Genomic DNA, 26,473 nt, shown 5'->3' with positions numbered 1-26,473 from the left:
CGTACAATACACACACTTTTTAATAGCGTGTAATTTTCCGCCGTCCTGTTGTGCTTTACTAGACGATATGGCTTTACCATCAGGTTGCATCATACCTTTTTATCATAGACATCCTGCCAGTCGACGCCGGAGAAGAAACTGTGTCTCATTATTTCTTTAGCGTCATCTGGTCCTCCACCGAGCCTAGAGGACACAAGAGGAATGTTACAAAACAAAAATAAGATCAGTCGAAGCAACATTTGATTTGAACCAACAAACTAAACAGAAACGAATCAAAAGTCATCAGACGTGACGAGGAGGTATTTATTATTTACTTTAGCGAGATGACTTTAAAGAGAGAGAAACTCCTGCTACATCTGTTCACATCTCTGCGTTCACACACACCGTTTGTTGGGGTCTTTGATGAGCAGGCCTGACAGCAGCGACTTGGCGTCCGACGACAGGGTGCGCGGGAACTTGATGTCCTCCATGAGGATGAGCTCGAACAGCTTCTCGTGATCCTGGTTGTAGAAGGGCAGCCGGCCGCACATCATCTCGTACGTCACCACGCCCAAACCCCACCAGTCCACCGCCCGACCGTAGTCGTTGTCCTCCAGCACCTGGGGAGAGTCAAGACACACAGATACGCGTTTACTTCTTTAAATGGGACCATTTGTTTTATTGGACATCTGCTTTGATTCTGCATCTCTGCATTTATTTTATTGGATAACGCAGAGCGCCCAGGGTACTCGCTGAGGAGACAGATGAGCGAAGAGAGACGGCACAGGAGAGTCAATATGCCATTTTGCTGAAGGGAAAAATAAAAATGTGTCTGAGGAGAAGAGAAGTGGCCGCACAGATAACAAGAGCTGAGGTGTAGCAGTGAGCCCCCCTGTCTCCATACACAGACATACAGAGGCAAACATCATGGGATGGCAGGTCTTCAGAGGCCCCTGTTACAGTAAGGGAGTCAGTGTGCTGGCGTGGCCCACCAGATGCCCCCTCTGGTCCCTGCCAGCTCTCCCTGGCACACTGATCCTTCTCCTGGCAGGGACAGAGAGGAACGTCCCTGGATGGAAAAGGCAGGAACAGCCCGCAACATGGGTCAGGGCCAGTCCGACCCCCGAGCTGGCTCGCACAGGTACTGTACGGCGAGCTGCTGTGTTGTGTGTGATGAGGAAAGAGGTCCTGTGAAAGCACCCATATCAAAGTCCCGTGTCTGGGCTGCCTTCCTACTCTCATTCCCTGCCTGCTCTCCTTTAGCGCTGTCCTCTCCATCCCGTCTTATCCTGCCTCCTCCGTCCTCTAATCATGTCTTCCCTCGCCCGCTTCCGTCTCTTTCATCCTCTCGCGTGCCCGTTCGCTCACCTCTGGAGGAGCGAGGAAGAGGAGAAGGGAGGCAGAGGCAGGAAGAGAGGTATTTCAGGTGCTGTCGAGGCCCTCATTAACATAATAAGCTTATTAACATGATGAGTGTGTATGCATGTGTGTGTGTGTGTGTGACTGACAGACAGACAGGGCTGGAGAGCAGCCAGAACAGCATATGTTGTACATCTCGCCAATAATAATAACATCTCACTCACTGTTAATAATGGACCAGGCAGGGTGGACGCTAACACACATGACTGCAAACACACTCGCACAAAAACATGCTTTTGACATTTAAAAAAATCCCATGATTTGGACTAATATAGCAAATGACATAACATCAGAGGATTTAAATATATATACGGCATGCTGAACTAATCTGTGCTATTAGCAGCAGCGAGATGGGTGGCAGATGCAGATAGCACAAGTGTCACAAATACATAAATAGCTTAGATTGATTAGAATAGAGACGTGTTTATTAAAACTGCAGACCGACTGTGAAAACACGCAACCTACAAACTAAGCAAAGCACAAAAGCATACTGAAATGTAAGCGAATATTTAAGTGCTTGTGCTCCACGAGTCAGCTCACAGGCACATAAACATTTCAACAGTTGTGTAAAGAGATGAGGAGACAGTTGTTTAAGCTCGTTAAACTTTCAGATTTGGAGTCAAAACTAAATGTTTTATGGTGGTGAATATCCTGGAATATAATGTTTCTAAATTAATCAGTATGATGCTACTTCCTATAACTTGATTTAATATAAGCACACAGATGATTATAATTGGTTTAGGGCACTTTAACAAAAGGTGAACACCTTAATCTTATTTCAGATAGCGGTAAAAATTTAGTGTTACGTTAATATTTCAGATCAGGAATTTGGCATCTTTAAGTCCCCAATTTTGTGAGAGTGGCTGTGATTTAGAGTCGAGACAGTTTTGGCTTTGAGTTTGACATTGAATATAATGCTAATATCGCTAATAAGAATAATATAATGATTGTTAGAGGTAAAGAAAATTAGTATTTCCTGAAATCATACTTCTCTCAAAGTGTGTGATGAGATGAAATATTCCTGCCATCATATTGTCAATCTGATGATAATATCCGTAGACAGTGTCACAAGCTAATATACTTCCTTGTAAATTCAACATGAGCTCAGTCAGAGTAAAGAGACCTTTATTTAGAGCCTGGGTCCTCTGAGTTCCTGCAGGGGGGCGCCAAATTACTTCTTGATAATTTAAGTTTTTATTTACTTATTCATTTATCTATTTTCAAAAATCAAAATGCATCTGAAAATTCACATTAACCCTATGTGGATCCCCTATGATTCACCAAAATCGCCTATCCAAAGCATACCCAAAGTAAAATGAAAGCTGTTCTTGTTCCGTTACTCATGAATCACGTGAGCTGAATCACACATATCTTAGTATTAGCTGTATTATTATGTCAAGTGTACGAAGACTCTTGTGAGCCACTATGGATCGTTTTGTAACTTTTCAAGAAAGACACATCCTCCACTTCATAAACCAACGCCGAAAGTGGAGAAGGTGAAGCTAACGCACTTTACCATGTTGCATCTGCTGCTGACTTAACTACAGGTAAGCGCAAATGAGAGAAGACCCAAAAATATCATCTCAAGTGCAAATCAGTTTGATACAATATATGCAGTAGGAGGTCCCTGCTCTGTCTCTCTTTCAGCTGAGTGCTCCTTGGCCTGAAAAATGTTGAAGAGCCCTGATTCAGAGCGTTTTGAACCCCACTATATGCTGCCCACTTGGGGAGTCAGTGTGCCTGCCTGCTCTGCCATGATACAGAATCTTACGTATTGATATATGTGCAGCTTTCTCTTTCAGTTAATGGTGTTATTCAGGCCTTGACCTGAGCTCTGTCAGGTTTTCATCCAGACTGTGGAGCCTCTGGTACTCCAGTTTGTTTGTGGGTACACTTTCTTGATATCGGTCTTTTCCACAGGATGTATCGTCGTGTATTTCCTGATTTTTATTTTATTTATTGTATCTATTGTATTTTTGTACATAGCCTTTATTTAGTATGTTATAGGCCTTTCTCTGTAAAAACAGTGGAATGAAAATAGTCTTATTATTCTAAAATTTAACTCCACAATTTCTCCTAATAAGTGTCAGATGAAGATGCAGATGAGGTTCTGTTGTAAATTAAGTTAAATGTCATTGTGTGATGAGACTAGGTGAGAGAAAACACCAAACAGCTGCCTGCGAGTTTCCACAGCAGCTCCACGCCACAGAAAGCTGGTCATTAACTGACTGAGCTCACACACTCGACACTAAACTGCTAATGATGCAGGCGGCTGCTTCAGTGTGTGCAAGTCAACATGTGCGTGGAAGTGAATAAGAGAGTTATGAGTGCTATTTTATGTGTGTGTGTGTGTGTGTGTGTGTGAGAGAGAGAGAGAGAGAATTACACTGGTCACCCTGTTGGCAGCTGCAGAGAAGAGCTGGGGGAACGAAGCGCGCCGCCAGCTCCAGATATACTATTGATTGGTACGGCTGGAGGGATAACACTGGCTTAGACTGCTGGGAGACTGTCAGGCACACACACACACAGCAGATGGAATATTTATCCGTCCTCATCAAATTCATAAAGTTTTGAGAGTGAGGCAAACTAGGAGATGTTTGGTGTTTCAGTCCCTGCAGCTTGAGGAAGGACACACACACACACACACACACATACACAGTGTGTGGTTTATGAAATTCAGAGCAGCTTACAAGGCTGTTTTTGCGATGCTGATCTACAGGGCTGTGTGTCGAGTCTTTGTACCAAAAGGTACAGAAATGTATACAAATGCAAGCAGTCCAGTTGGGCATGTATATGTATGTGCGTGTCAGTGTAAGAGAGTGTTTGTGTGTGTTTGTGTGTGTGTGTGTGTCCTGGGACCAAAGAAAGTGGTGGCAGCTCGGTTGCAGGCAGGGAGCAGATTAATCCACACAGAGCCAGAATGCTGCCCCACAGCCTTAGGCATGGAGGCATAGGAGTGTGTGTGTGTGTGTGTGTGTGTGTGTGTGTGTGTACAGTATGTGTGGTTATGTGTATATTTTCGAAACAGACAGGACAAATAAATAGGACAAGACAGCAGAGGTAACAAATTGGATAAAACAGCAGGAGAGGAAAAGAAAAGAGGAAAAAAGAGAAGAGTAGAAGAAGAAAAACGCTGTGATGCAAAGCAGCCGTGAGAAAGAAGGTCTTGTCCTGTCCTGGTCCCTGTTGGGGCAGCCATGTGGCAGCGAGATGCTGCTCGCGGGGCGGGGGCTTTGGCAGCCTGGACAGGACTAGATGGGACGGGACGGGCACACACAGCCTGTGGCTGTACCAGCCCAGATACCCAGCAGGCTACAGGGAACACAAACACACACTCACACAGACACACACACACCTCATATACTGGGCACAGTGAACATACACTCACATATTGTCGGTGTCACACAGAGACCTTCTATCTCCAAAGTGTCATCATCATTTGGAAATCGGTTTATGTTGACACTGTTCTGACATTCTGCAGTGTTTTACTAACGGCTGACTGTGCTGCTATGTTTACCAGACATTTACAGTTACAGTAAAAGAGAAAAATCACAATGTCCGACATATACAACATACAAACAAAAACAAACAAATAAATGGAAAAAGTCCAAATCCTTCCCCTTCAACACTTAATAAATAAATAGCCACAAGGAAAATGTGTCAAACACAAAAAATATGAGAAAACAGAGAAAAACACTCCCCATGTGTTTTCTCTGATTCTGTTCCATCCCTTTACAAGGACCTTACACTGCTTATTGTCCATTAATCTCACATTAATCTCTCTTTATTTTTGACGTTCCTTGAAATAAATTTCAATCTAATCCTTTACGGGGGAAGACTTATTCACTTTGCAGCGTTGTGTAGCTGAAGTATCAGTGTGTGAGTTCCTTCAGGCTCGCAGCAGACACAAACCCTCTTTATTCACTTCTCATCTGCCCTTTTCACTGACGGCAAACATGAGAACTGTCTGAATTTCACTCCTGTAACCCTGAAATATTTTCTCTCCCTTCTCATCTTCCTCTGTCTTCAACCCCCACCTCCCCCTTTCTCTTTTTAATCCCGGCTACTTTGCATCTCTGTAACTTGGCTCCGAGCAAACTGTGTTATTTTTACACGCGGGCGGGCGAGCAGAGCGTGCGGGCGGGTGAGTGGCGGCGGCGGTGGTGTAGATTTCCAGGTTTTTTCCGAGCACCTTCCTCCAACCTCGCCCATCTGCCGCCATCTGCCTCGCTTTAGCCCGCACTTTCTACTGCAATCACACACACGGCACACACGCGCACACACATAAATGCACACAGACGCACATCCTGTGAAAAATAACCAACAGCCTCCAATCAGCTTTTGGCACGCAAAGGAAGGGACTCTAAAAAAAAAAGAAAAAAAAAAGCACAAAATGCTGCGCCAAATTGTCCTCCATACTTTTTCAAGTGGGATATACACTATGCCTCTCCCCTGCTGCCTTCATCTCCACATCTACATCGCTCTGTCTCCACCACCCACAGTCCTGCAACGCTCTCGCCAGTTGATCTGCTGGCCTTTGAGTGAAGCAGCGCTGATGGCTGGACAGCGGATGGCTGCAAAAAAAAAAAACTATTACAAGAATGTAGTTGTGTGTGTGTGTGTGTGTGTGTGTGTGTGTGTGTGTGTGTGTGCGCATTTGTGTGTGTTTGTGTGTAAGCGCTGTGCCCTTTTCCAATTCAACCAACACCCTCATTCACACGCATGAGCTGCATATTTACTGTTCACCCTGATATTATGGAAAGTGTTCGGCTGTGAAATCTGCAAATTAAAATGTACATGCATAAATTCCACTGTAAGAAGGTTTTCAAACATCAGCGTCCTTGCAAAACGCAGGGTGTTATGGGTAATGGGTGGTGAGAGAGTACCCAGATCATCACTTCATGACTTGTCTGTGCCGTGCCTGTGTGGATGCCACGGACGCTTTTATACATGACAGTCAATCTGCTCAGTTTAAAGAACTTTACATACATTACCTGCGATATTTATGTTATTTATCTTTTGATTAATGCAGTTTATAAAGAATCTACACTGTGTTGTGGATGTGTTGAACAAATCAGAAACTTCCCAGTTACAGTATAATGTAACCAAAGTACGCCTACTATATGTACAGTCATAGGACTGCAACTAATGGTTATTTTCATCGTTGATTAATCTGTTGAGTATTTTCTCAATTAATAAATTAGTTGTTTTGTCTGTAAAATGTCAGAAAATGACATCTTAAAATGTCTTGTTTTGTCGACAACCCAAAGATATTCACTTAACTGTCATTAAGGAGGAAAGAGACCAGAAAATATTCACGTTTAAGAAGCTGGCATCAGAGAATTTTGACTTTTTTTTCTTTAAAGAATTACTTAAACCGATCAATTATTTATCAAATTAGTTGGAGATTAAAGGTCCAGTGTGTAAGATTATTAATAAATAAGATTAGTATATTTCCATTAGTTTCTAACCCCCTGAAAATCAGAATCATTGTGCTTTTGTTACTGTAAAATGAATTGTTTATATCTACTTATGGAGTTCAGCGTGTAGTTTCTACAGTAGCCCAGAACGGACAAATTGCACACTAGCTCTTTTGTGTTTCCTCGTCAGCCACCATAGTTCTCCTACATGCTTGGTACAGAGAAGGACATTCAGTTGGTTGGAATCTGCATCTTGAGTCGCTAGATGCCACAAAATCCTGCACACTAGACCTTTAATTTAACAGTTGACTAGCTAATCAAAGATTAACACCCTGCAGCTCTAGTATGTTGTTAGTCTCATGAGTTTAAAAACACTAATTCAGCAATCGTGTCATCTTTATACCATCTTCGATAAACTTAAAGTGGAGCAAAATATCATCTTACATCTATTCAAATTATGCTGATTTTGCACATTGTGTTATTTCGTTTTGTGACCTGTATGATGCATGGCACTGCCACAATGTACCAGATATATACTGTAGTAATCTGGGACAGTCATGTGAATTGTTTCTGATAGATGTGACTTTTGATGTAATGCTCATATCTGATCCTAAATTAAAAGGAACAAAAGTGTTGCTGATATAGCGGCACACTCCGGGCTCATTACTTCTACCAGGATTGCCAAGGCACATACATCATGTGTTGCATCTAGAATAGAAGTAGTAGTAGCAGATGCTGTGACCTCACTTTAGGTTGTTTGAAACTGGGCTACACAGTGTACAGGTGGGTGACGTGGTGGTGATCATAAGTTACTTTAAAGGGACAGTTCACCTCAAAATAAAAAGCAGATTTTTCCTCTTATCTGTAGTGCTGTTAATCAGTCTAGATTGTTTTGGTGTAAGTTGAAGAGTGTTGGAGATATCAGCTGTAGAGATGTCTGCCTTCTCTCCAGTATGATGGAACTAGATGTCACTCAGCTTGTGGTGCTCAGAGCGCCAAAAAATAACATTTGAAAAACTCAACAGCAATGTCTCGTTCCAGGATTCATGACCCGGTTCCTCAAGATAATCCACAGAGCTTGTTGTGAGCTGTTTCATCTAGGAACTATTTTCTTTCTACCAAACTACACCCACCAACTGTATCACTGCGCAGAAAGAGCAAGCATCTACTGATGGATAAGAGGCTCGTGCTCGTGACAGTTCAAGATGTAAACATTAATGGCGTCCTCCTCAGGTGCGCTATGACTTTAGCTCCGTGGTGCTAGATGAGACAGCAGTGGATACATGCTTCCTTCTACAATGATAGTGTTTTTTTTGGCGTTTAAGGGGCCGTGCACATGCCGTGTTTTTGCACCCTTATATTCATCATTTTCATGTAGACGCACTACAGGCGCACTTAAACGCCAGAGCGACATCATCGTGGTGGACATGCGTTCCAGAGCGCCTATTTTTCCGGGTGCAACAGCTGCACCCTGAGATTAACAGAATTTAACTTCTGGAAGGCAGCAGCGCACACCCCATGTCATGTGACGTGGAACAACCAATCACAGTCTGCAGATATATTTCCCTGTCCGTGATAAATACAGAGGAGAAGATGATCATTTCAGTGCAGGGCTACCAGAGCTTTACATCTGTCCCACGGACACTATTTTTGGCCTAATACACACTTAGAAAACAACACCTGGAAGAAGATCAGCTCTGCACTTTCTGGTAAGTAGGCTGTGATACGGTGCTGGTTATGGTCGCTAGGCAACCTTAAACGCAACCTGCCTCCTTGCAATTGAAAGTTGGCACAGAGCAGGCACAAGAGTAGTGCCCAGCGCCCAACCTCGTGTTTTGCAGGTGGTTAAAGACGCAGCATGTCTACGGCCTCTTAAGCACCACAAGCCATTCAGTTTTATAATTTTGGAGAAAAGGCAGAAATCTCTATGACCGATATCTCCAACATTCTGCAACTCACGCCAGAACAATCTAGACTGACAAACAGCGCTTCAGGTAGGAGTCATGAGTCAAGAGTCAAGTCATGAAAGAAACATCATATAGAATATATGTGAAGACCTGAAAAAGACTGGGTTAAAGACAAGACAAGAAAAGAAGAAACAGAAAAACAAACAAAGTTACCTCAGGTGCGAGGTACTCGGGCGTGCCACAGAAGGTTTTCATGGTAGCAGCGTCTGTGATGCCCTCCTTGCAGAGGCCGAAATCAGTGATCTTGATATGGCCGTCTTTATCCAGCATCAGGTTTTCCAACTGGAGGGGAGACAAAAAACACACAGCAATTCACACCATGCAACACTCACCATCAGAATCTCAACAATCAGAAGAAATGCTTTGTGTTAAAGATTCTAACTAATATTTCACTCTCATCATTTGTGACTGAGAATCAACACAATACTTTAATTAATAAAAAACACTCTGAAGAAAAGGTTTTTACAGGTAAGGAAAACCATATTGTTTACTCCACACAGTGGCAGCACACACACTCACACACACACTCACTCAGACACACAAACAAGCGGGAGGGAAATAAACTTCAGGCATGTAGTGGAGCCACTCAACCTTTTAATTTTAATGGCTGAAGTGTTTTTCTCGCTCTCTGTCTGCTTTTTCTCCTTTCTGTTTTCTTGGCTGCTGTGAGCAGGGCTGGGGCCAAGGCTGCCAGGCAGACGCTCAGACAGAGCCATCTACCTCTCTACCTCTGTGGCATCAGCACCCCCTTCATTCCTTTCCTCCCTCCCTCCCTCCCTTCCTCCCTCCGTGCCTGCCTGCCTGCCTGCCTCCGCCTCCCACGCTTCTTTACTGCTTTATGTCTGTGTGAGCTTGTCCCTGTCCCTCTCTTTAATTACCACACATCCTGAGCCACTCCTCTCCTCCTGGATGAAAAAAACCACAAACAAACTGTGGAACACAAGAGGTGGTGGTGGTGGAGGTGGTGGAGGGGTGCTAAAAAAAGTTTTCCCTCAAATATCTGATCACTCTCATCCATGCCCCCCAACCAGCCTCCGCTCTGTGTTCCTGTTTACCTTCAGGTCCCGGTACACAATCTTGGCTGAATGCAGGTAGTCGAGAGCCGAGACGATCTCGGCGCCGTAGAAGCGCGTGCGCTCCTCTGAGAACACCCGCTCTCTGGACAAATGGAAAAACAGCTGCGGGAGAAGGAGGGAGGAAGAGAGAGGGTGAGAGAGGGAGAGACAGGGCGGGGGGAGGGAGGGAGAGAGGGGAGAGACAGCAGGGACGGCACAGCAATAATTACTGATTTATTGGAGGAAATTAGCACAACACAAACTGGCTGCCCGCACCATATTGAGATGATAGATAGCGAAGGGGAGGGTGAGCGGGGGGTGTGTGTGTGTGTGTGTGAGGGGTGCGCATGGAGAGGGGCTGGGTGGAAGGGGGGGTGGGAGCGTCTCGGAGGAGGGCGGGTGGAGGCGCTCGGCAGCTGGCGCCTCATCTAGCAGCCCCCCTCGCCACACACACACACTCACACACTCACACACTCTCGCATACCTCTTCCACGTTACCCTCTGGGCTAGGTTGGCACGGTGCTGGCGTGGAGTTCGGCGACGGGGGCCAAATCAAGGGTTTAATCAATACACCAGTCTAGTTAAAGACAGGCCGACCGCCGCCGTGGCCACCGCCGCCAACATCCCCCCACCCTCCCATTTCAACTGCCTCCAGTGCAGCACTCATTAGTGGCCTAACTGGCCTTGCCCCCTGAGCCTCTGTCTTCATTTACTCCGTTCTCATATCATCCCTCTCCGTTTTTGGCAAGAAGCTCACATTCATACTTTAAAGAATACACAGCTCGTTTTTTTTCTCCCAGGTGGCGCGACCTCCCATTTCTCCTCCGTCTTGCTTTTTTATCGCTCACCTCACATCCCCTTTATGCCTCTCCATCTCTCTGTCTCCCCAGCCGTCAGTTGTCAAGTTGTCACTGTCACACGGCTACACATGTGGCACCAAAATGACACCAGCCTGCTGCGTCGCACCAGTCAAGTCGTACAAATTACCCACGAGGCCAAGGGGCGCACATCTCCCCATTAATTGTTCAGGGAGGTTTGCATATGGCCGCTGGAGTGATGCTCACAGACCACCTTGCTCAAATGGTGTCCGTGTGTAATGTGTGTGTATGTGTGTGTGTGTGGCGGGGGGGTGTGGTGAGAGGGGGTAACACGACAGGTGGGCCTTCATCAGTGTACTGGCAGCTGTGACTGTGGCAGGTTTGTAATGGGTTGTGTGTGTGTGCCTGTTTGTGAGGCATGTGTGGTCACAATTTGTCCGTTGAGGTAAAAATTTGCTGTGTGTGTTTGTCTAAGTGTGTGTGTGTTTGCTGGTGTTTTCTGTGTGTGTGTGTGTGTGTGTGTGTGTTTGCTGAGGCCTGGCGCTGGCTGAACTGCCTAACTAACTGGGAGGGGAGCAGGTGACAGTTACACTGAGGGAATGAACCAAGATTGCAAAAACGGCCCGATTAAAAATCTGAGAAATGGAAAAGTGGGGGAATCCAAACTCATTTCGTCTGTCATTCTGGCGATATCTGCCCCATAGGTGTGTTCATAAATAGACGCGAGCAGGAGAGGGATGGAACGGGAAGGAGAGATGAGAAGGCAAAGCGAGAGGCCAGTTGGTTGGCAAATTAACTGTGTTAGAAAGCAATCGAACAGTCAAACTTTCGCCACTTCTTGAGTGTTTGCACGTCTTAACATTCCTTTGCTGCACTGCTGTCGCAAACTCACACATCTCCAACAATTACACAATATTTCCCCATGTAAAAACTGTGTATTTATCTGCGAGAGACATTTATAAACCCAGACAAATGTTTAGGAGAGCCTGTTTGAAACGATATTCTAAAACACTCATTTACACTTGGATGAGTCTATTTTAGTTTGTCTAACGCTGGCAGCTGCAGCTGTGGAAAGTGACACATTATTATTTAAAGCACTTGTAATAACCCTGATATATAATCATTATTTAAGATAAATATTTACTCATAAACATGAAGACAAAAGAGCCAAGACGTGTATCTTTTTAAACACTGTAAATATAGAGCCAACTCTCTGTTGTCTGAGGTTCAACAAAGCTTTGAGCTCACAGTGGAGTAGGTGGAGTGCCTAATAGCTGTCAGTTGGTGTGGTGGAGCTGTGGTTTAACTGGCTGTATGAAGCAGTAACACATAGATAGGGAACCACACACGGCAAAACCAACATGAAAGTGTGTGCGTCTTACCTCCCCTCCATTCACATACTCCATGACGAAACAGAGGCGGTCTTTAGTCTGGAATGAGTACTTCAATGACTGAAACGAAAACCACACAAACACACACACACAATTTATACAGCTGGAAGGATTCATGTGTGTGTCACAAACATAACATTTTTTTTTTTTTTTGTCAGTTTACCCCTGTGTAGTCAGATGTATGAAATCTTAAAGGTCCAGTGTGTCGGATTTAAAGATCTATTGGCAGAAGTTGTATCTAATATTCATATTTTATTAGTTTCTAATCACCTGAAAATAAGAATTATTTTTCCGTTACTTTAGAATGAGTCAATAACACCGTTAATAAAGTGGGTCCTCCTCAACAGAGTCGGCCATGTTGTTTGTACAGTAGCCCAGACCAGACAAAGTTCTCCTACACACTTGGCACATAGGAAAACTTTCACTTCTGCAACTTCACCACTAGATGCAACTAAATCCTACACACTGAACCTTTAAAGATGCACTACGGATGATTTTCCTACAAAAACGTGTGAACTGATACAAAAATAATCCCTCTCCATTATCAATTTTTTACCAACCGGGTTGAGAGAAAACAATTATTCACACGTTTCATTTAATTCAGTTTCATTTCTTTATACAGCAAAGGAATTAAAAGTAACGTTGTGTGTTACAGTTAAACTGGTCTGACTCAGTTAGAAACAGTTTTTCAGCAGGTTCCTGTTATGCAACAAAGACACATTACAATACAGAATAAAAACAGAAACAATCAATGGAGGCCAAACAACAAAATGTAGGCAGCTACATCGACAATGCAGAGTAGTGGACTGAAGAGGAGTAAAATAGGATATGGGATTTAAATCAGTGGTTGCAGCAGGTGTGTCCTTCCATCAGATAGTGTTAGATCAGATAGATTAGTGCTCTAATGTAGTGTGGGATCTCATCCAGATTTTAGTGTAAGTGTGACGAAATGATCTCTGACCATAATCGTCTCTGTAAGATGGTACAGGAATAAGTGCACATGATATTGATCTAGTGATGTGTTTGTGATGTGCACATGAGAGGCTATCAAAAACAGTGTACATGAGGAAAAACTCACTCTTAATTTTGACCTGACAAAATCTAAGTAGAATCAAAACGCTGTCTTCATTTAACTTGTGTGGCATTGAGTAAGTGTGCAGGTGTCACTTTTTTCCTTATGTATTACTGAACGGGCCTACAGGGCCCAGGGGGCCAAGGGCTCAGGGGGCCCCTATGCCACAGCCTCTGCGTGATGTCTCTGTTATTAACTTTGCATTTTTTGTCAAAATGCTTAGTCATTCATGTTCATAACATAGCCCTCCTGCAAAAACTGAAGAAACAGTCTCAGCAATCACTTCGAAGATGTCACAAGGAAATTAACCATCATGATACATTTGAAGTTTGGGGGGGGGGGCTTTGAGTCATCACCATTGTGTCATAATCCACCTATGCTCTCAATCATCACTTATGACTCTTTACAAGTGTGTGGCGATGTATTTGTCTGCAGAGACTGTGCCCAGCCTTGGTAGTGACCCGGTGCAGAGCAGCCTGTCTCAGGTAGGTGCCAGCGGTTAGCTTAGTTAGCTTAGCTTGCTTAAGTATCAGCTTTTCTATTACAGCAAATGTAATGTTTGAATGTTGTGTTTTCAAACAGCGACTGACAATGCCTGTATAATACACCTTTAATGTATAGTGGACTGACATTATTCTACAATTTGGGAAAAGTAGGGTGTAAGTGATTGTTACCTATCAAGTGCTAAGTACTGCATTTACTGACACAATATCTTTCTCTTTTATTTCTGTCCAGTAGGACGACTTTAATAGCATCAAATGTCATATTTTGATTTTGCCAAATAATACATTATGCAGTTTGCCAGACAATACACACTGTACCCTCTACTTGTACTCCCCATAAAGAGCACAGTGAAGTGAATGAGCGAGTGATTTTGTGCGCAGCGAGAAGTCTGGTCCCATTCGAGCTAAAGCAGCAGGAGCGGCAAAACGTGATCATTCATAGCTTCAAACAGTTTATGCCTGTATTTACTTATTCAAAGCAAATTGGTGTGTGTTTTCTTTCGGGGGAGAAAGATGCTAAACAAAAGAACAGTTGGTCTGAGTCTTTGTGGCTGCAGGTGTGACAGGAGTAAACTCAGATGTGAACTGTAATTGCTCGCATGAGTGTGTGTGTGAGAGTGTGTGTGAACATCCGTAAATACAGTATGTGTGTGTGCGTTTCCACGGAGCGAGATAGAAATGAGCAGCGGCTTACGTGCGTTTGTGTACATCAAAGACAGAGTGTAAAGCTAACAGATGCAGTCGTTAATGTACAACAATTTGGTGTCTAACTCATAATTAGCCCCGAGAGACTCAGGTATGTATAGGATCAATATGCTGTCTGCGTATGCGACATGCAGTCTTACAGATGTCTGTACATTTGCATATGCACATATGTCTGAATCTAAACCGTTGGTGCGTATGAGGTACTTACAGTGAGGAAGGGGTGTCTGGTGTTTTTCAGTACTCTGCTCTCTGTGAGCGTGTGAGCCACTTCATCCTGCACAGGTACCGTAAACACATTTTCAATCAAACAGATGAATAAGAAAGCAGCTGAAGAGCACTTCATGAAATGCATTAAAATCATCAGATACTGACATCTGACATTGTACTCAACATGAAAAGTGGTCAGAAAAAAAAGGCTTTAGAGCCACGAACTTCAGTTTAATGTAGGCCATTTGAAATACAGTAAAAAAAAAAAAAAGCAAAGTTTGATCAATAGATGAACAGTCTCAGCCAGACTAACCTTGGCTATGATGACTTCTTTTTTAAGGATTTTCATGGCGTAATATTTCCCACTGGCCTTTTCTCGGACAAGGATCACTTTACCGAAGGTTCCCTTTCCCAGCAGCTTCAGGTAGTCGAAGTCGCTCATTGTCTTTAGGAAGGAAACACAGTATGTCAGCACATCATCTACACTTCTAGATGAATAGAAGTTACGGTCGTTGGAAGTTTTGATGTCTCACTGGCAGTGTAGGGCTGCTGTGTATCGTTTGAAATGTTTCAATACTACTGCCAATACAACCTAAGTTTGTATCCTTGCGTTAAAGGTGGAGTCTGCAATTTTGGAGAATGACTGTTCATATCTGACCCAGACAACTAAACCTCTCCCCTCCTTCAGAAGCTCCAGTGTATCTCAACGTTATGTACATGTCATTACTATCATGGTGTCTCACACTATTGCTGTTCCTCGTGGGTGAGGACACAGAAGAGGAAGAGCAGCAGGCATTGTGTTGTGTTGGTCTGAACCATTCTATTTGTTTCCCATGCACAGAGCCAGGGCTGTGTATGAACACCGGATTTATTTTCAGCACACACACAGCGGACAGCTAGTCGACTGTGAGGAACTGGACAAAGTGTGAAGAAAAAGTAAGGAGTGCTGCACTGGGTCAAAAAACTTGGTGTTAGTGATGATAAAAAAAAGTCAAACTACTCAAATGTTAAATGTTCTCTAAACACCAGCAGCTAAGAACTTTGCTAAAATAAAATACAGCCTAAGATTTACAAAATGTTGATTCAAATCAGGAACTATCTGATCAAATCAACTCGATTACTACTCTGACCAGACATCTGACGCCAACAGAGGTTGAGTTTGCCAATCTTTTTATAGTTTGTATAGTGACACCTAACAATCTCAGGGTGCTTCCAGACCTAGAGTTGTCTTGCTTTGGTCTGAATCAGGGACTCATGTTGTTCCAAAGTTGTATAATTGCCCAGAGTTGGTTCGTGTTCTCACGACAGCATTTACAAGCGGACCAGATCAAATGCCTTGTGTGAGAAAGCTGCTCTTGATTGGTCAGAATTTCCATGTGGGAAAAATCCAGGAAGTAAAGCAAACGTTGAAGAAGAGTACACTTGCAAGATAAATGTGACACTTTCTAATGTCACAATGGAGGGACAACTACGCAGGTTGATTTTAGTGCTGCTCATCGTGGACTATATTGCTGTCATTGTTCATTTTAGTCAAAGCATACAGTTTGAAAACGAGGCGCGGCTCCAACTAGAAAACAATGTTTTGATGCATTGGATGTGCTGAATGTGCATATTAAGGCAGTACAGGAGGAGGTGCACATTAATAATCCTCCAGGACTGTAACATGCTCATGTTTAACGCAAACAATGTGTCATGTGACTGCAGTTGGTTCACATCCAGGTCGGAACACGTTCTCACCACAAACCGCACCAGAGTTCGTTTGTAACCGAGACCACCTCTTCAAGAAGGTCTCAGTCCGGTTGTTTTGGTGCACACCTGAGTGTGATTGCTGTGTTCACACCAGCCCAAACGAACCGCACTGAGGGGGCAAATGAAGTTGAGTTTGATTGAACTGAACCAAACAGGGCAGGTGTGAAAGCACCCTTAGTGACCCTCTGATATTTCGTCCAGTGCCACTGTCAAATAAAAACTTTGGTTTATGACTAAATAAATACTGAAAAATTGATTTTACTACCCTTTATAGCGCAAGGTGTAATTAACAGTGGAGCCTGTAGGGGTCTGTACTTTCCATGGTTTAGTTTACTTTATGTGTCAAATGTAAGGTTGAGCCACGTGAAGCCTTTGCCTCTGATACAATTCAATTATTTTGCATGCTTTACTTACTTGAATTCAAACCGATTTACACGCTTGTTGTTACAGGGGCCATTTAGAGGACTATTTTTGAAATTGCGGGTAGTCAAAGGTAATAACCCATTACATGACAATGAACAGCAATAATACAGCCGCAATAATTTGAGTATAAAATGTGTGAGTGTGAGTTTGTCTGTGTGTGCATCTGTTTCCGTGTTTCACCTTGCGTTTGTGGTGTGTGGTGGAGATGTCCATCTCCTCTTCGACCATGTTGTCGATGTTGGAGGTGGGGCTGCACTGGATCCTTTCCTCTTCTTGTCTCTGCAGCTTGTCAGCCACCATCTGGATGGCCTCTGTCCACTCATCTCTGAGGTTACATGTGACAAAATATACCAGAGAAAGTTTAGGAACACCTCCTGTATCTCATCCTCTGTTCTGACACACATGACTGTTGAAATAGATGAAAACATGTGAGACATTATCTCCATTCATGAAATCCAGTGTTCTTCCATGTTTGGAAGGTCCACTTAAAAGCTGTCAAATTAGTCATCTGACAGAAAACAAATCTGCAACCATCTTTAATAATTATTTTAGAAGAATTTTGAGAAAAGGGAACAGACGCTTGCTGTTTTTAGCTTCTCAAATGTGGGGAGTGTTGGATTTGTGTCCAATAAACAAGCAATCTGAATCCATCATGTTGGGTTTAGGGAAACTAACAGGCATTAATCAAGAAAATTCTCAGATTAATCGATAAATAAATTATCATTATTTGCAGCCCTTGTGACGTTGTTTGCCTTAAACTTGAATAATCATGATAATCCTCATCAATGAATAACCATCTCATACAGTCCCAGCAAAAACGGAACATTTGAAGGTTAGAACAGAAGGTATCAGATATCAGATATTGTACAACTGTTCCTGTTATTGTTGTAATAGACACTTTTACTGTTAATAAACAGTACGATTTTTTTGGTGGGCAGGGCTTCGCTGGAGGCAAAACAATTCTCCACAGACATGAGGTAGCGCTAGCTAGCAAGTTTTGCTGGCTTGTTTTAGACAATGGAGGAAGATGATGAGAGTGGTGCGTTCAGAAATACTCATTCTGAGTGTTAAATCTGCAGTGTTATCTGAATGTACTGTTCAGTTATCCAGAGCACCGCACTCTCAGAGTGGCAGAGCGGCCGTTTGTTAAATCAGATAGAAATGTAACGCTCCGATTCTTCACCAACAGGACTCTCATTTTAGTGTAGAGCGTCAGACTGAATTTACCAACGCACCATGTCAGGTCACTCACTCTCCGGGACCACCAGTGTTACTTGAATAAGTAAACACTGACCAACGGGACCAGACTGGCCGACCTGTATGCTCTCACTCAGTGGATGGATGATGTCACAGGAAGCCAATCTTACAAAGGAGGACCACACTTGTTTGTTTTGCTATGGAAGCTAATGCTAAAAAGTTAGCGTTCCAGAGAAATCCAATATTCCTCTTAATCCCTCTCCAGTTTCTGATGAGGTGGACATGATAATACACATAATGTTATTCATCCCTACAACAGGAAATACTTTTTCCCTAACCTGATATGAAGTGTGCGCTGCACATGTGAGCATTGTTGATGATGGCCTCCGTCCAGTCCTTTGGTCTTATCACATTTAACCATAGTTGTCTTTGTTTTTGTTGACGGGCAGTGGTGTCTGGTTTTGAGCCATGACTCCTTCTATTCTGGCTCCCAGTAACACAACAAGACCACATTTAAGACTCCTATGGATCCTACAGCCCTGTGGGGGAGAGGCAGGTTGTGCCTCCAGCTAGTAAAATTACGTCATTGTGACATCAGCCCTAAAAGGGTCTGTTGCCCCGGTTTAAATTAAAATGCTTAATTGATCAAACAACATAATACATACATACATACATATGAAGCACACACACACACACACTAGAGATCGTACATTGTATCGTCTCATCACATGATCAGATAGAGACATGACATTGAACATCAACACACACATTACCCAGCAATCATCACTGCAGATCTGCATATGACAATAACACCAAAGAAAATAAAAAAATATTCATTTTATTTAATAGTTATTTATAGTTTCAAATGTTATAGTTAATGTAGAATAAGCATATTATAGATTGCTACTATTTTACTGAAAAAAATAAAAATCATGATGGGAATGGTTTTGCCTTTTCGAGGGCATCTATAGCACTGGCGCCAAGGCAGTAGTTTTAATCACTCACAAGGGCCCGTTAATCGCCCAACATATTGCTGGAGGACCCACTCTCTCTACGGGCCCCTCAACCCCACGGGCCCCAGTGCAACTGCACCGCCTGCACTGCCTATATTTACGCCCCTGTGCTAAGGTGTTTTCAATTAACATAAACACCTATTTGTTCAACAGAGAGGAAACATGGTCAACGAGAGAATGAACCAAATGAGCAATGATCATGGAGCAGAACTAATGTCTACCAGCCTGTGCATGTGTGTGTGTGTGTGTCTGTGTGAGAAAGTGTCTGCGTGTGTGTAAATGTAAATGCACACCCATGCATTAGAGGGAACAATGCATTGTTGTTTGCTAACATTGTTCCTCCCCATTGACTTTCCATTAGTGGTGCTGTTCAACATCTGTTGGGAGAAAGTGTGTGAGTTCGATTTTGTGTGCGTGCGTGTGTGTACGCTCTGTGTGTGTGTGTGTGTGTGTGTGTGTGTGTGTGTGTGTGTGTGTGAGACCATCATCTGTAGCAGAAGGCCAGCCATGCATCAGGATGTGTAGACACGTTAAGTGTATTTAACGATGATGAATATAACGGTTTATAATCAGGGCCAGGCTTCCCTCTGCTCCGATGAGAGAAAAGAAGAAGACGACTCGAGTAAATGAGACTAAAACTTAAAGTTGCTTCTATGGTTTTATTATTATCCTGAAAATGCTGATCTAGTTAAAGGTTTACCATGCAGGATTGTTGATTACTGGTAGTAAATATGCTCGCCAGCGACAGTGAAAATAAAACTCAACTCTAGATTCACTCTTGTTTGGCATGTCGCCTCGCTATATTTGCATTATTTCGGCACTGCGTGGATGCCTGCTGCTTATGGTCTGGCTCCTGGTTGCCACCTCTTTATAAAGCCAGAGAAGATACATGGAAATAGTGAAGGAGGACATGGAGATGGTTGGTGTGACAGTAGAGGAGGCAGGGGATAGGGTGAGATAGAGGCATATGAGCCACTGTGGTGACCCCTGAAGGAAGCAGCCGAAAGACGAAGAGGACACACTTCTAGTGGGTCATAAGCGACGACTGAGCGGTACTACTTCTGTACTATCTTTACTTAGTGTACTTAGTCTTTTGTAATCTTTCATTTCATGTAAGAGAATCATGCTGCTGATCAAAAATATTTCTCATTTTAAGAAATAGAAAAATGTTGTTTCCTCAGGACTGAACTCAGAAAGCATCCACTTTTGAATTTCCCTCCACTGATCTCCACTCAAACAGTGTTAATCCTGTGCTACTGTACATGCTAGGGTTACATGTTAGCAGAAAACACTAAAGAGCCTGAACTGAGGTGAACCAAAGATGATATTCAAATATTCAGAAATCCTCAGGACTCCGGCGAAGCGAGTCGGGCTTTATGAATGTGCACTTTCAAATATACTTACCCGGTGTAAGCTGTGAGGAGATCATGATAATGAAACCTGTTTGACTCCCAAACGATCACCCCTGTGTCTTGTTTTGTTTTGAGTTAGATGCCCATATGTTTCCTTGAGGGATCTGGATGAACATCCATCTGAACCTAAACAGAGCAGTGTGTTTTTAAGATCTGAATCCCTTTCTACTGCAAAGACTTCTGAGCGTACCCTACACACTCCAAAACAAGGGCAAACTCAAGCTACACTCCATCTACAACAATGGAGCACTCAATTTGTGGCACCCATGATGTGTGTGTGTGTGTGTGTGTGTAGCTACATGAAAAGCAATGGGAACTCTCTCAAGGTCAGGCAGCAGATAAATGCTCTCTCTCTTGGTTAGAGTGTTTTTTGTATAATGAGTTTTTTTTTGCTAATGAGAGATAATGGGCCTGCCTACAGTCGGGCACCACGCCAACACGTGCCACCCTCTCTGCTCACGGCTGGGGCTGTGGTAGCTGGAGTCCTGCCAGCACTGGTACAGTACAACAAATACAGTAACACACACACACACACACACACACACACACACACACACACACACACACACACATACAGAAGCGCAGACACCCAGTTGTGGCACACACACTTCTTTCCAACCCACTTAAACTTCAATGATGCACACATTTTGTGCACACACACACACACACGTCTAAAACAAAGCAAACACACATCTGGAGCTTGCAGTCATCCTCTCACACATCGTTCACACTCGACTTTATAAAATAATCGATAGAGAGTTATTAGTTTCATGCGAACTCTGTGATGTTCATTTGATTATCTGGAGGCAAAACTATTATAAAGCAACATATAACAGACAAAGTTGGACAGACAGTTGCAACACACACACACACACACACATTAAAACACACAGAAACTCAAAGGATGCACAGAAGCATCTGTGGTCTTCTGGGCAAAGCTGTTCATTTTCTGGAGATAAACACCTCAGCTCCTCAGAAAGGAACTGAGCAGCTGGAGAATTTATGCCAACGCTACTTGAAAGGTCTCCTTTCCACTCTGTCTCTCTCACCCTCTCTCTTTCCCCTCACACACACACCAAAAAAACAAACACTCTACAGTACAAACCTCCTCACACATACCTCTGCCCTTCATGATACGTTTACCTGCATGATATGTGCTGAGGCTAATGTCATTGTCATTTAAAACTTTTAAGTTTGCCATGTTAATTTATTTTTGTCTTTTACCTGAAGAAGAACTGTACATAGTCTTTTGGTATTTTTCTTGCATATATAAAGATTTTAAGATGACCTAAAGCAGACTTAAGTTTAAAAACCTCAGCCACAGTACCATTCAAATAATTTATAATATTCCTCTTAAAATATCTGAGTAGAAAACAAGCTTACATGTCAAATTTTCATCCACACTACTGCTGTGAGAGAGAAGTTAGACGCTCTACAATCATATAGGCAGTAATTCAAAAGCATCTTAGCTCTAACCTGTACATAAAACATTTATTTTTCACTTCTGAAATAATAATGCTGGTAAGCACCTACATTTGAATCAAGCCAGACTCGTCCTTATATGAAATATTAGATCCAAGCAGACGATTCTCGTTGCTTACTGCCCAACAATGACTGAAGGGTGCTTTAAGAGTCTCTAAGGAACTGACCTCTCATCAGGCGAGTCCACATGGAAGGTCCTCTCGATGACGGTGGTCCACTGGAGGCAACGTATGATGAAGGTGTTTGGCTTTGGCCTCTCCGTCTTCATCAGCTGACATTCTGAAACAAACAGCAAGAGGGACAGTGTAGTCTTTTCAGTGTAATTACAAAAATGTTTCCACAATGAATATCACAAAAAGAGGGAACACAGAGAACACAACTGGGGAGCAAGGAGCTTCAAACTGCACCTAGAATAAGATTAAGATCTGGTGAGGGTGCTTTTAGTGATATGTAGTTTGGTGCTACACTAAAGAGATGATATCAATCGCAACTATGCCTATTTTAAAAGTAAACATCTGTGTTTTCTCCACGGTGTGTACAGATATTACATATATATATACATTACAGACCTTTTTAAAACCACCTTATGTGAAATTATTGATGTCAGTTTAAAACAAACAGTAAGGAAAATAGTAGTTGTCATTAGGGCTGTCAGGCTGGAGAAACTTACATGGTAATGTGACCGAAAAGATTTAAGACCCTTAGAATCTGAATTTAAGACAATTTAAGACTTTTTAAGGCCTTATATTAAGAAAACTTAATTTAAGACAGTTTAAGACTTTTAAAAAACCTGTAGACACCCTGTATTCAGGCTTGTGAGTAGTTACAGTGAACAGTAAGTGTGTGTTTAAAGCCAGGCTCAGACAACAGGAGTTTAAAAATCCTAACTGATTTTGAAATCAGGTTGCATCATTACATTCAGTCAGGAGAAACTTCACAGATGTTCTTCAGTCTAATCTCAAGCATGCCCACACTACAAGATCCGAGAACAGTGGCTGATCACACACTACAAGATATTATTAAGATTATGGTGCAAGAGCGAGCCTGAATGTACGTGATCTCATGGGGAAGCAGATGTAGACAAAACAGAGAGTGACGTGGTGTGGCAACGTGCTGTAACATTAACAAGGCTTATCACTGGGAAAAACTAAAGCAGAAGACTAAACGTGTCTGGATGAGAAACGAGTCGGGGAGAGTAGCCAATGTTAGCCTCAGGGACTAGAATGCTTACGGTAGGTTACGAAGTGATGTAATAATAACCGTCATCATCCAGATTTCAAATCCTGAATATCAAACATGTTTGAAATTATCGTGGCAGGCCAGATGTGCCTGTGAGCAGATGCACAGGTTTAAGACTGGATCTGTAAAACTCACATAACCAGATAATCAGGGCCAGACATCAGCACTGTCCAGGGTCCCAGGCAGAATTTCTCTGTCTGTCTGTCAGGAGGGGTGAAGCGAGGTTAAACTGGCCCTGAACTCCTGCAGTCTGAGCCCAGCTGAAGGGTGTCACTACATCCTGTATGCATTTTAATGTAAGGCTCATTGAATTGACTAATACAACAGTTGACTGTGGTGTGAAAGAATGTGAGCAAAATCAGGTAAATCTCCTTTTTAATGGAAGACTAAATATATACTAAAATTTAGCCCCTTCAGTTTCAGGGTCCTGGTATTGTGCATGCTGGCTCACTAACTCACTGGGACACTTGAATAGAGCAGAGATAAAAACAATTTTTACTTTATATTCATCATACTGCTGTAAAAAAGGCCTCAAGTTAAAAAAGGCCTCCTTCTTGAACTTCAACAAACAAAAGATGTTCATATTGCCATTATCTGTAGATGTAAGAAAAGACGCAGCTCGGTTTTAAATTTGTCAGTTTAAAAATAGGCGATAACTTCAGCCTCCGATGACTCAAATAAAGGTGCTTTCCTGTGCCAAGGGATATTATGTGTTGCGGCACATACGCATCTGGCGAATATCCGAAGAGACACATTTCTGTGAGAATGGGCAATACAGTAGGCCATTATTACACAAATGCATAATACAGTACACAAACGCAGAAACGTACGCACACATAGCCAGATGGGGCTGTGAGCTCGCTGTGGGAAGGAATGCATCTTCATTGTCCCTCAGCAGTCTCTCTGGTTATTGGGGACAAGAGCTGATGTAAAAGAGCATAATGATCCATCTCTTGTCCTCTCATCTCCCCCACTTCTTCTTTGTTCTACATACATCACCCTCCGTTTCCCCCTCTCCCCCTCTGTTCTCGTCTCGTCTCCTGTCATTCTCCCCTCGCCCTCTCTCCTCTGCTCCTTTCCTCTCCTCTGCTCTCCGTCCTCGGCTATCCCTTCCTCCAATTACTTTCTGTTTAAGTGTGGCACAGCGCAGCACGTCATGGCTCAGCCTAAATATAGACAGGAAGGTTAATGACAACACCAATCAGGTCGTACGCACGGCAGAGTTTCAATGTAAATTCACACACACACACAAAGAAGTTACTACCTGACTCGCGAACATGGCCTGCTGTGCTGCCAGAAAACAAGGTCATGCTATGGCTGATGCCAAAAAATACTGATACACGCATGGACAAACACGCGCGCGCACACACACACACACACACACACACACACACACACACACACACACACACACACATAAAAGTGATACTGAAGTTTGAATGTTGGCTGAAATTGGGTTGTTTGCCACAGCAGGCAATTGTGAAATCTGTGTAGCAGTTTAGTGGGTGTATGTGAGTGCACGCATCAGTGTGTGTGTGTGTTTGTGTGTGTGTGTTTGTGTGTGAGCGACAGGCTTGTATGTATGAGTCCCTCTGCAGGGAACAGGCCTGTACCATCTCTGTTCCATCTGACCACTTCTGTTGTTCACACACACATAAACACACACACACTCAGGCACACGCAAATAAACAAACACACACACGCGCACACACACACACACACACACACACACACACACACACACACACACACACCACCTGGCCTCCCAGCTTTGGGCAACAGATGTGGCAGTGCCAGTGCTGTGCCAAGCAGCCGGGGCCGGATGTATGGCCTGGCTTGTCCTCCTCACAAACTCTTTTCCTCTCCCCTTTTTCCTCGTTCTCCAATCCTGTCTTCGTCTCCTCCTCCCTGTCTGTTCAGCGCTGATGATCCTCCTCTCCTCCCTCGCCCTCCCTTCCTCTCCCCCATATTTCATCCACAAAAAGCCTCACTCTCCAATCCCTCCATCCCTCTCTCCGTCTTCCATCCGTTGCTCTCCACCCTAATCATCCTTCCATCTCTGTCCTCTCTCTTCTTCCTCTCTCCTCCCCACGTCTCCAATTTTCTCTTCCTCTGCCCCCTCCGATCGACTCCCATCGCTCATTCCCCGTACTTGTCCTCCCTTCCGGACTCCTATCTTTCTTTCTCCTCCTCCGTCCTTTGATGTTCCATTCTTTATCGTTTTCTCTGAGGCATCAGCTTGTATTCCACCATTCGTCATCATTTTCGTTGCTGTTTTCGACCTCATCACGCACCTATTCTCCTGTACTCTCCCAACGTCGCCTCCATCACCAGTCCTCACCGCACTGTTCTGCAGGTATTTCACACAGCGCTCTTCCAAAGCAATTAAACTAAAATACCTTGACTAAACCTTTTCAGTTTCATTTTGACTCATGTAAAAACAGTGATTGACGGCATGTCCAAATCTGAGGTCCTGTGCAACATCAGCTATGTGGCATCTACATCAGACCTTGTGTTAAGAGGTGAAACCACAGCTTAGCACCTATCAGATTATGTTCGTGTATGTTACAGAGTAAACAACTACACAACATGCATCCATTTATTAATTAAGAGACATATGCTGTATGATACACGGGATGTGTTATCTGTTTCATCCAGCACAATCGTGAATGCCCATCTGCCAATAATAGGGGTGTTTATTGGAGTTTTTTTGGAAAATCAAATAACTAAATAATCCTGTTTACTTTTCCAAATTTAAGCAAATAAAAAAAGACCACATAATATTTTTCAGTCTAAATATTGTCTTGCCTTTCTCTTTTGGTCTTTTAATGCTGTAATTGACCTTCTACTATTGTTTTTATTAAAGGAATTTGTTGAAGAAGGTTATTATATTATTAACATGTCCACCCAATGCCAGAAGAGACAGTATTACTGTATATAAAGTTCAACTAAGCGTCTTCTAGAGCAGTGGCTTCCAACTGGTCCAGCCTCGCGGTCCAGATTTCTCCTTACTCATTAGTTCAAGGTCCACACAGTTAAATATATTTAGCATCATACTCGTGTTTGGCCGTGTTGTGGAATTAGTTTGCTGTCTCTGTCCATGTAGCTGTGCATTAGTCACTCACTTTACAGCAAGGAACAGTACTTCAAAATAAAAGCTCTGCTCCAGAAATTCACTGTACCTCAAAATAAAGTGTGTTTTTACAAACTTGGCACATTTCCGAGTCACTTGCAGTCCATTCAGAATAGATCCGTGACCCACTTTTGGACTGCAACCCACCAGTTGGGAACCACTGTACTAGAACCACCATTATAGAGTGCTGAAGGGATGACGTTTTCTTTTATAGGCCGACGCAGAAGTAAGCATCGTCCAGGTTCCTTCATTAAAAAACCATCAGGATTTCGGATTATTGCAGAAACGT

The 26,473-nt window shown here is 43.2% G+C and overlaps 1 protein-coding gene across 3 annotated transcripts in view; it reads right to left on the bottom strand.

The window, feature by feature from the left end:
• The window catches only part of akt3a (v-akt murine thymoma viral oncogene homolog 3a), a 72,437-nt gene that overhangs the window by 7,351 nt on the left and 38,613 nt on the right, over positions 1–26,473 (bottom strand). For all 3 annotated transcript variants that reach the window (XM_049600114.1, XM_049600111.1, XM_049600110.1), the window contains exons 4-12: positions 21,980–22,091; positions 16,889–17,033; positions 14,850–14,981; positions 14,538–14,603; positions 12,041–12,109; positions 9,841–9,963; positions 8,939–9,067; positions 385–599; positions 96–183 (exon numbers count right to left, since the gene is read on the bottom strand). In XM_049600114.1, the coding sequence (XP_049456071.1) occupies positions 96–183; positions 385–599; positions 8,939–9,067; positions 9,841–9,963; positions 12,041–12,109; positions 14,538–14,603; positions 14,850–14,981; positions 16,889–17,033; positions 21,980–22,091 (1,079 nt within the window). The remainder of the gene's footprint in view (positions 1–95; positions 184–384; positions 600–8,938; positions 9,068–9,840; positions 9,964–12,040; positions 12,110–14,537; positions 14,604–14,849; positions 14,982–16,888; positions 17,034–21,979; positions 22,092–26,473) is intronic.

Source organism: Epinephelus fuscoguttatus, linkage group LG16 (genome assembly GCF_011397635.1).
Source record: "Epinephelus fuscoguttatus linkage group LG16, E.fuscoguttatus.final_Chr_v1".
NCBI lineage: Eukaryota > Metazoa > Chordata > Actinopteri > Perciformes > Serranidae > Epinephelus > Epinephelus fuscoguttatus.
Note: the sequence above shows the minus strand (reverse complement) of the source record. Positions and strands in the feature narration are given on the sequence as shown.